This window comes from Drosophila subpulchrella, chromosome X (genome assembly GCF_014743375.2).
Source record: "Drosophila subpulchrella strain 33 F10 #4 breed RU33 chromosome X, RU_Dsub_v1.1 Primary Assembly, whole genome shotgun sequence".
Classification (NCBI taxonomy): domain Eukaryota; kingdom Metazoa; phylum Arthropoda; class Insecta; order Diptera; family Drosophilidae; genus Drosophila; species Drosophila subpulchrella.
The window spans coordinates 17,243,608-17,253,981 of record NC_050613.1 but is presented as its reverse complement, the minus strand read 5'-3'; the positions used below and the strand labels follow the sequence as shown (position 1 = coordinate 17,253,981).

Genomic DNA, 10,374 nt, shown 5'->3' with positions numbered 1-10,374 from the left:
ATTCCGCCCGTTGTGCTACCGACCCGCTGACCCAATCCCAGCCACTATATATATAGATATATGTATATCCCTGCATGTGTGTTTGTGTGTGTGCGAGTGTGTGTGTGTGGTGCCTTTATAGAGCTTGTTAACTTAAACTTTTACAACTGGTTTTTAAGGCTAGGTGTATAGGTATTTAGTATTCAGGATTGGGACCACTTGGTGAAAACTCGGTTCTATATATAGCCGTAACACAAAAATTAGATCTGGGTGCCTGGGGAAACGGAACCCAGAGGTCGTTTATTGGCTTCAGTACGCCCGAATAATGCTTTTCACTTGGTTTGTCTTTTCTTTTTTCCATTTCTTTTTCTTCTTATTTTGCTGTCCTCGTCGCCATTGTCGCTATTTCGATGTTTTCACGTTTTTGGACTATTTTTCACATTTTTTTTTTCATTCTTTTTGGCTCGGTTTGGTTTGGATGTTTGTAGTTTTATTTTCACCACTCGACCCGAATTCGGATGCCAGCGCACACAACTTTCGAAATGTCGAATTTTCACAGCACTTATAACCCCGCAAAGCGAGCGATTGCACTTGATTTGTTAACATTAGGCGTTTGGGGCTGGGATTCTGAACCGTTTCGTGGCGGCCACACAATTGCCAATTAATAGGCGTATCGGGAAAAAATAAAAAACAAAAACCGCTTTGGACGGGAGCTGTCACCACCGACTTTGTCTCACCAGTTGGACGAAAAACTCAACAAAACGCAAGACTTCAACTCGGCGACTTTGTATCACATACTACCACATCGCCAGGGCGCACACACACGCACAATGGGGAAAACTAGAAGGGAAAAAAAAACACCAGCCCTGCGCTCTGCGTCCGCCCGAAAGCTCCAAGCTCCACCCCAAGCTCAAGTTTAAGCTCAACTTGGCGGGGTGGACACACTGGCCAGCGAAAGCAAGCGCGAGGTTGCAAGCGCATGCGCGTCTTTCAAGTCGGCCCTCTCAGCTACCGTTACTTCCGTTGATTGAGCTTTAAGCTCCGCTTGATTTTCCACCCTAGTTCAACGATAGCTTTCGGTCTATTTAAAAAGCCGGTTCTATCGGTCTTCAGGTGCGCAACCTCAACGAAGTTTCCCCTTCAGAAGTTATTTTACTTTATTCAAGCACACCCACTCAGCTACCCCTTCATCCACTGATTGAGCTTTAGGCTCAGCTTGCTTTTCCACCCCCAAATAACGAATCTATCGCTTATCGGTTTTCGAATACACCGGTTTAATCGGGATTCAGGGGCGATACTTCAGCCCAAGTTACCTTTATAAAATTATTTTACACGATTTAAGTAAGTCCACCCTACTACCCCTCCATCCACTAAATGAGCTTTAAGCTCAGCTTGCTTTCCTACCCCTCTTTAAGGACTCTATTGCACTTCTTCTATGACGGTATTTTGAAAACCACGGCTTAATGGGGTCTCAAAGATGGGTGCACGTTCCACCCTACATACTCATACAATATTTCGCCAAAATTATCTAATACTTATATACTTTCCATAAAAAAGCTATTTTTTTACCATTTATATTCTATTCCATCAATATTTTCTATTAAAAACTCTAGCCACCCCATCCTAAAAAATGTTGCTATAATGATCAACGGAAAAAAATGAATAAATATCCTTTCTATTACATAAAGTTTTGGTCACCGTTTCATAAAAAGCGAATAGTTTTTAATCAATTACTTAATTATTTAACGACACAATTTCTTTGAAAAGAGGAAACGGGTATTATTTAGATCTTTTGAAGATGTTAAAGGTGCCATAACTATTCTACTAATATTTTAAAGCACAAATGCTTTATTGTTAAGAAATTTTACGAAGACTTTGGAGGATTATTGTTCTTAACAGTTTTAAAAAAAAATGTATGAAGATCAATCAGTGGTTTTGAAGACCATACATACTTAAAATATTTTAAATTTCGGTATTATAGACCTATTTACTTACATTATGTCTCCCAGGTTGGGTCTTGTCTGGACCAGAGCAAAGCTTTCCGGCGCCCGGCGCCTTTTGTTGGACCCTTGCGAGCCGTAGTGCGTGGTCCGCCGGATGACGCCATCGCCGATGATGGCAATGCTGTCATCCAGGCTGTTGATGTTGCTAATGGTCAATCGCGCCATAGGTGATGAGCCCCTTCTGCGACGAGCTCCCACTCCGCCCAGCATTCTGGTTCTGGGATTCGTTAAAACGGACTTTGCAATGCGCGATGCGTGCTCCAGATATGGCCATTTCGAGTACAATATTCACTGCCGAACCGGTCACGGGCACAATTCAAATGGGCAAAATGGGTCACAGGTCACACGACGGAAGTGGAGATCATCAACGGATGCGGATGGGTAACGGAGACCACGGGCCCAGAGCCCCCTGGACGAGATGCACCAACTGCCACGGTCCGGACGAAACTGATAGTCGTTGGGAAACGGCTGTTGCCGATGCCCCAGCAGGCCAGCAACCAAGATAGATAACCGCCCAGATGGCGATGACGACGATTGCGACTGATGACGTGCTTGATAGTAGTCAGCATATGCGCAGTGCAGGCCACCGTCGGTAATTAGGGGCCAGGTGTCCACGGGCACAATCCACTCAGACGGGTAGACCACCCACTCCATCGAGCGGCAGCTTCCTTTGTTCACGAGAGCCCTCACACTGATAACAAAGTCATGGTGAATAAAACTAAGCCATAATTCATTTACATCAGACATACCTGTGATTTTCTATAGCTATATAAAGACAGGAGAGTTAACTCGGGGATTTAATCAAATTCGAATTCTTTAAATTGAATTTAAGGATGATGTATTCTTTAAATTTCTATGAATAGTTTTTAAAAGTGTAAGAAGCCTCTCTTTAAAGAGACTTCTTTTGGCTTTCCCGTGCCATTATTTATTGTACGTATTGCCTTACTGCCTTAAATAGAAATTAATATGCCGGTATCACCATTTTTCATTAGCGAAACTAAGAAAACCGAAATGGAAGATGCCCATGGGGCTATCACAGCGCTTATTTAGAAATCCCCTAGTTATCCCATACACATTTCGGGTGTGCTTTTAAATTATGAAGGCCGTGATCCAGTCCAGGAACTTGGCCACGTCAGCATATATGATGTACTGGTTTTTACAGCAAAGCTTGTGGCTTGTGGCACCCGGATCGGGTGACTCTGTGGCGGGCAGGGCTGCTGAAACTGTGCCGCGCAGCATCCAGCGATTGTTCCGGCGGATGAAAAGCCCGGCCCCCGAAATTCCGGTGTAAATGCTGGCACTGCTCTGGTGGCGATCTCGTTCCTCCGTCTGGATGCCAGCGCAAAAGGTTCGGTTCGAGGAGAGGCTGCGAAAGTGGGCATTGGCTCGGAAGCACTCGGCATTGCTGACCACCGGAGCCTTGACCACTTTGGGCGCACTATGGGAATCGCTGGACTTCTTGCCCGGAGCGCCCGACGGCAGCTTCTGATCCTGCGTCCTGTTTGATCTGTCAAAGCTCCAGCCAATGACGATGCCCTGCTCGCCCACAATGTACTCCGCCTTGCTGGAACCAGACCACAGGCAAGCGGGACGAATGAAGGTGTTGAAACTGCATGGGAAAAAAAGGAAACATGTAATTATTAAGTATTGAAATCAGCCTCCAAAACACCTATAATATTATTATATTAGAATTATATTTACCGAATGAATGTATAAGTTATTATATACATCGGGAAAAATAGGATTTATTCTGATAAAGATAGGACAACTATTTTGTATAGCTGGCATAGTTTTACCTGTGCTGCTGCATAATCTTTGGCTTGCCGATCTTATCTTCCTTTCTTACTTTTCATACCATATACCCGACTCACCGAACTTCGTCCTTGAGCATGATCACGGCGATATCCGCATCGTAGTTGCTCAGCTGGCTGTTGAAGTCGGGATGAATGTAGATGCCATCGACGGGAGCGGCCAGAGAACCCTCCTCGTTCCAGTTCTTGAGATTGTGCCTGCCCAGGAAGACGAGCACTTCGTTGGATGTGTAACGCTTGTTAAACAGCTTGAAGCAATGGGCCGAGCTGATAACCACGCGTTCCGAGACGAGCGTTCCGCCGCACTGGAAGTCCAAGGAGGTTAGATTGTTTACATAGATGGCCGCTAGCCAGGGCCAGGATCCCCTGGTGATCGACGGCAGACTCTTATTATCATCTAGGGTGTCGTTCTCCTCCGCTTCCGTTTCGTCCACAAAGTGCTCCAGGCCATCATCATCCTCGTCGTCGTTATCATCAACAAAAACTGGCGATATAATGGCACCGGAGCCAAGGATAGGTTCCGGTTCCAATTCCTGAACCTGTTCCCTTCGTTGGGACAACCGAAAGTCAAGATCCCTGTCGATGCGTCCGCAAATCTCCTTGGGCGCCTGGGCAAAGGGTTTTCTACAAGATCGGGCATTAAGTAACGAATGAATGTCACCGATCGTGTGTGCTTTGAACCGACCAAATTCCAGATGCATACTTCTTGAACTGGATGTGCGCCTTGTCGTCCGTCTTCTTGGCCTCCTGCTCCGCCTCCGCATCCTCCGTCTTCCCCTCGTGGGGATCCAACAGCAGGGAGCTGCTCTTATCCGGAATAAATGACAATTTTCTGATGTGCTCCAACTGGATTTGGGTCATGAAGATGCTGTGCTCTGTGCGGGCAAACAAATGGTGCGTTAGATATGTAAGCTAGCCCTGGAATTTCAGTGATATATATACGTACCGCCGGATCCGAAGCAAATAACATGGTTGTTGGCCGACAGGAGGAGCAGTTTGGGTGGGAAGTGGTGCTTGGGAAAACGGATCTTGTAGAGGACCGGAGCATTGTGGGTGAACTTGCCGCGGGTCAGTAGCTCGATTTCACCCAGATAGTTCTGCGAGAAAGGAGGAGAGAGTGGATATAGGCTAAGAACTCTAGAGTCCTGGGTTCAGGGATTCCCTGCCACCCAGTAGATCACCTACCGTTGTGGGCTTCCCTCGCATGGAGAGCGTCACCCGGATGTGGAGCGGCTGGTGGCCATCCGGACTGCGGACCGCCATCAGGCCGAACCACTCGCTGCCGTCGAAGCGGTACTGGAACACCTTGGGACAGGGACTGATCGGCATCCCCTGGGCGACCGCCTTGGACACGTGCTCGATGCAGAGGATCAGGATCGCCGTCAGGTGCAGCCTCATCGCGATGTCTGGACGGGATGGGATAACTGATCGGATTTGATCTGATCTATTCGGATAGTAATGGTTTCACTTCGCGCAAATGTAAACAAAATGTTTCAACAATCACGATCAAAGCTTTTAAGGTCTGGCAACGCTGGTAACATTTCAAAAATGTTGCACTGCCAGCGTTGCCAGTCACAAAAAACACCCTCTGTTAATCTACATACAGTTGGCATTAACAGAATTCCGTTAATATTCAAATTAATTAAGGGTGATAAGGATTTATTTGCGGAATACTGAATAAGTAGCGAAAATGTCCATTAAACTATTATTGTATTTATTAAAATCTTGTGGTTTAGCTTTAATAGGTATTTAAAGCATGGACCATAACTTATTTTAATTTTCTTAAGACGAATGATTAAATTATTACAATATAATAATAAATGATTTATTTGAGGCTGAAAATATTCTTTAAAAACTATTTACACTCTAACAAACCTTTGGATTTAAGGCATATATACGGAAAATATTAAATCAGATAGTGCAGTACAATTTAAAAAACAAATGCAACTTTTAACTGTTCAAATATTATGAGAATTGACAAAAAGTTAATAGAAAATAGCGATTGTTAATGTGATTCTTTATTTTTAATAAAACTAAAAATACCAAAGGGTTTGTTACTTTACAAGTGTATTTACAACGAGCAAATTAGAGAACAGGATTGCATAGATCAAAATCTTAATTGCTTAGGGTTGCTATGAGAACTCATCATCCTCGCCGTAGCTCCAGCCTTCCTCATCGATCTCCTCGTTGCCGAAGAAGCGCTCCAGATCCTGTTCGGCCTCCGCCGGAACGGCTGATTCGGCGGTCAGCAGCTGGTCCTGATCCTCCGGACAGCCGCGGCAGCGACTCTCGTTGATCCCGTAGTTAAGACAATTCCCACCCACGCACTCGCAGCATCCGTCGTGGAACCATCGATAGCTACTGGCTCCCATGCTCTCGCACTGCTGCCGGCACTTGTTCGACCGGATGCACGAGTTCACATATATCACAGTGCACTGAACAGAGCCACCATTTCCGTTTCCGGTTGCCAAATCACTTGAGCTGGAGGAGCCACCACCCTGAACCCTTTGCTTGAAACCAGCACGCATGGCAAAGCGAATGGTCGACCAGGCTTCGTCATCCTCGGCTGTCAAAGTATCGAATAGCTCCGGCAATCCCTCAATATCCCCAATCTCCGAGCGCGGCGTCAACGAGGGCAGGACATCCTTGTGCTTGGGACACATGTCCAAACAGCCACAGCACTCGATATACAACTCCCCCAGGCAATTCAGACAGTCCTTGCAGCAGTGGCATTCGTTCAACTTGCACTGGCAGCTCTGGGTGATCAGGCACTTGGAGACCACCGATCCGCAGACCACCTCATTGCATCCATCGTCGTTGGCCAGCGATGGTCCAGGAGCCAATCCGGCGATCAGCAGGAGAAAGATGATGGTTTGGGATAGAAGCTGCATTCTGGTCGAGAACTCTGGGTCTAATGACACATTATGCATTATTGCAGCACGCCTTTATATATCAGTTTCTCAAATCTCACCTATAATCAACACACAGATGGTCAGGTAGAGATGGCTCATCCTTACCGCAATCCGCTAATCCTCGAAATCAGGTAGAGCCAACCCAAAAGCCGGTTGGGTAATTTAAAACCAGTTAGGACAACAGCTAACCCTCCATAAAAATGGGCCAAATAGGGGTGGCAAAATATACATAACTTTTCGGGACCTAGATCTTAACCTAAATCTGTATTATGGTTTCACATTAACCGCCCTAAATATTAAAAAATCCCAGATTCTAGGACCTACATCCTAACCGCAAACAGGTATTATTGGTTAAAGTTATTTTTTTTAGCTAAAAGTAAGATGAATAGTATGACAGAAAATAATAGTTTTTATGGAGTGTAATGTATATGAGTCTTAAAATTATCATTATATATGGACTAATGAATAAACAAAAATATTTTTGTAAAGTTGAGGTCCCCAGAAATGTTCACCATTTTACAAGTAATTTCTATGAGCTTTACAGAACCAAAACTTTTTAATGTATTTCAACAAGTTGCATTTAAAAATTTTGACAATTGGGCATACAATTTGGTAACTAAAGAATGAATTTAGGGGACTTTTCAAACGTATGGTTAGAGCTACTCGGCAGGAGGATCAGCAGGAGCAGGCTCAACAGGAGCAGGATCAGCGGGAGCAGGAGCCTCTGGTTCAGGGGCTTCGGCGGGAGGAGCTTCCTGGGCTTCGGCGGGAGGAGCTTCCTCCTTGGGGGCCTCGCCGGCCGGTGCTGCTCCTTCTTCCGTCGGCGCCACCGGAGCTTCGCCCTCTCCTTCGGCTGGAGCCTCTGTGTCGGGAGCTTCGCCTTCGACAGGAGCTGGAGCCTCGGCAGGAGCCCCTGCTGCTGCGGCTGCAGGAGCTGCCACGGCCTCCGCCTCCACCGACTCTCTGAGATCTTGGCTCTTCTTGCTCTGCAAGAGAAATTTATTAAAACGCGAATTCTTGAGTAACTAGACCGCGAATTCTTCAGCCTAAAACTTACGCGCTTCTTCTTCTTTTCGGGCTCCACGACCACCTCCTCCTGGGGCTTGTAGTCCTCCGGGAAGAACTTGAGAGCCTCATCCTTGCCAACAGTGACATTGGGACTCACATAACTAGGACCATAGGAGACCAGCGATAACATCATGTTGGACTGAACCTTGTTGACCTTGAGCACAATCTTGTCGTTCCTGGGAGAAAAAAAGGAAAAAGGGATGTATTATTTTGGAATACAAGTAATCCCTTCTAGAATACTTACGGCGTTTTGGGACTGGCCTCGTACTTCTCCGTCGAGTTGGCTATCAGCTCGGCCTCATCCGGCTCGGCGCTGGAGAAGAAGCCATAGAGCGGCACATCGTCCTTGTGGCGATCCACCACATGCATGATCTCCTTGCGCTTGGAGGCATCGAAGGCCATGATCACATGTGGTGGCTCCGGTTTGGGATCGGGTGGGAGGAATCCGCTCGTCTGGCCGCGGAAGAAGACATAGATGAGGGCGGCATGGGTGCGCCGGTTGTTGGGCACCCAGATGGGTGGCATTTTCACGGTCTTGGTGCGAGTCAAAGGCTTGGGCGGCTCCTCCTCCTTGACCTCCTGGACCTCCTCCTCGTCCTCGGCGGCCTCATCGCCGACATCGAGATCCATATCGAAGCCTGGAATGGAGGGGAATCCTCCCATAGCATCACCGCCGGGAGGTTCGCCTCCGCCGGCTGCCTCCTCCTCGCTGGCCTCCTCCTCGGCGTCCAGATCGGCCGCCTCCTCCTCGGCCAGGTGGGCATCTTCGTGGACAATCGACTTGCTCTTACCCTTGGCCTTGGCCTGGTTGAGTCTCGCCTCCTCTTCGGAGCTGATCTCCTCCACCCACACCTCGCCCTCCTTCAGCTCCACCTCGACCTTCAGCTTCATGGTGACGATAATTGGCGGGATGACATGCTCCTCGGGTATGTCCTCGTTGGGCGGGGCCACTCGCTCCTTGGTCAGCTCATTGGCATAGGCCATCAGGACATTGGGCACGGTGCCGATGGTCTCGTCGATCTTCCAGAAGCACATGAGCAGCTCCTTGCCGTCCAGTTGCTCAATGACATCCGGTGGCATGGGATTCTTGCACGAAAAGTTCACCACATCGAACTGATCGCTGGCCACCTGGATGACCCGGCGATCCTTGCATTGCATCTTCAGCGGTTCGGCGGGTTCGGTGAGTTTCTTGAACATATCACGATTGACTTGCGGTCCAAAGACCGTCACTCCAATATCCGGCATATTCTCCATTATGGCGTCCGTCACCTGAGTGAGGTAGTCCACCTGCTTCTTGTGCTTGATCTCGCGCTCAATCCGCTCGGCCCGCTCGATGGCCTCCATTTTGATCCGTTGCTGCTCCAACTCAATTGGCTGCAGTTCATCCACAGCAAAGGTCACGGGACGCGGCTGCCGCTGGACGACCTTCTCCAGCTCCCGCGTTAGTAGGGCGATCAACTTGGGCACATCCGAGCCAAACAGAAGGTTCACAGCCCTGCCTCCCTGAAGGAATAGTATAATATAATGGATTTGTCGGTTGGAACCCCTTTCGTTTTTATAGTCATTTGGTCAATAGCTTAATTTTAATTTGGGAAAAAAACTATGAAAAATGTAAACAATGTTTTGTATATCCCAAAAATACTTTTAAGTTTAAGCAATTTTTATATGATATTCTCATCTTTATATAAAATATATATATCCCAATAATAGAAAAATATCATCACAACGTATTATAGGAGTTTACCAATTTTTTTTATATTCGATCTCAACTCACCAAATCCGGCAAAATCCAAAACGGAAACAAATAGATGATAAACATTACGAAAAAAATCATATTTTTTGAGGCTTTAAGATTAACATCAAATAAAAATACCCAGAAAATTTCAAAGATAATATCATATCTTAACAATCTTTCCCTTTCTACATTCCCTTTCTCATCTTTATAAATTTTTCTGATTATACTCGATTCCCAGTATAAACATCAGATTTGTTGGGATCCTCAACATTACACGATTACTGCTTATAAGTCGAATTTATTAGAAATACTTACGGTCACAAACAGCCAGATGGGCTCGCTCCTTTTATTGAATCGCTTGAGGTATGAGATGGTGTCCGATTTGCACTATGTGAGAGGCAGTTAGGGAGCTAGGGGTTAGATCAAAAGGATAAGGACGAAATAACCCACAATGGCCAGATGCAGGTTGTCGCCACCGATCTCGAGTTTGATTTTGCGCAGGCAGCCCACCATTCCAATGCAAGGACCGCACCACTCCGAATAGACATCCAAAACTGGTAAATATAGTATATATCTATATAGCCTACTTAAGGGACCCTAAGATCTCGACGCACCCAAAAGACCCGGTCGTTCCATAAAGCGCTCCAATTCCTCATCCGTCTGGATGTCCGCCTGCAGTTGTTGTTGTGCCGCCTTCTTCGCCATCTAACCAAAATTTTGCTGCCAATTTGGAAACAATTTTTTTGATTTTTTCTAAATTTTGTATATCTTTTCCTTTATTTTTGGATGCCAAACCGAAACTAAATGTTCCATGAACTATTGATTAAACAAGACGCACTGCCTCCCCCCTTTTTTTCGCCACCTCC

General features: G+C 46.5%; 4 protein-coding genes across 22 annotated transcripts in view; all 4 read right to left on the bottom strand.

Moving 5' to 3' along the window:
- Window positions 1-798, bottom strand: part of LOC119556226 (voltage-dependent calcium channel type A subunit alpha-1) — a 52,870-nt gene extending 52,072 nt beyond the window's left edge. For 17 of the 18 annotated variants that reach the window (XM_037868215.1, XM_037868222.1, XM_037868214.1 and 14 more), the window contains exon 1: window positions 717-798. The gene's annotated coding sequence lies outside the window, so the exon portion shown is untranslated. Of the gene's footprint in view, window positions 1-706 lie in introns of all 18 variants that reach the window. The other variant, XM_037868213.1, reaches the window with a different exon arrangement.
- A 1,999-nt stretch (window positions 799-2,797) lies between these two features.
- Window positions 2,798-5,288, bottom strand: LOC119556228 (serine protease gd). Of its 2 annotated transcripts, XM_037868246.1 has the most exons (5): window positions 4,979-5,288; window positions 4,740-4,890; window positions 4,497-4,668; window positions 3,854-4,417; window positions 2,798-3,591 (listed from the first exon to the last, which is right to left on the bottom strand). In XM_037868246.1, the coding sequence occupies exons 1-5, from the start codon at window positions 5,189-5,191 to the stop codon at window positions 3,072-3,074; spliced, it is 1,620 nt and encodes a 539-aa protein (XP_037724174.1). In that variant the 5' UTR covers window positions 5,192-5,288; the 3' UTR covers window positions 2,798-3,071. The 2 variants fall into 2 exon arrangements, with proteins under 2 accessions (XP_037724174.1, XP_037724175.1); XM_037868247.1 differs by lacking the exon at window positions 2,798-3,591 and having other exon boundaries at window positions 4,280-4,417; window positions 4,479-4,668.
- A 637-nt stretch (window positions 5,289-5,925) lies between these two features.
- Window positions 5,926-6,684, bottom strand: LOC119555892 (protein twisted gastrulation). The gene has a single exon (XM_037867556.1). It carries the CDS (start codon window positions 6,682-6,684, stop codon window positions 5,926-5,928), a length of 759 nt encoding a protein of 252 aa, XP_037723484.1.
- Window positions 6,685-7,242: 558 nt separating this feature from the next.
- Window positions 7,243-10,318, bottom strand: LOC119556868 (fibrous sheath CABYR-binding protein). Its single transcript, XM_037869342.1, has 6 exons — window positions 10,123-10,318; window positions 9,959-10,062; window positions 9,824-9,895; window positions 8,018-9,276; window positions 7,763-7,949; window positions 7,243-7,691 (listed from the first exon to the last, which is right to left on the bottom strand). The coding sequence occupies exons 1-6, from the start codon at window positions 10,211-10,213 to the stop codon at window positions 7,365-7,367; spliced, it is 2,040 nt and encodes a 679-aa protein (XP_037725270.1). The 5' UTR covers window positions 10,214-10,318; the 3' UTR covers window positions 7,243-7,364.
- Between the last annotated feature and the right edge of the window lie 56 nt (window positions 10,319-10,374).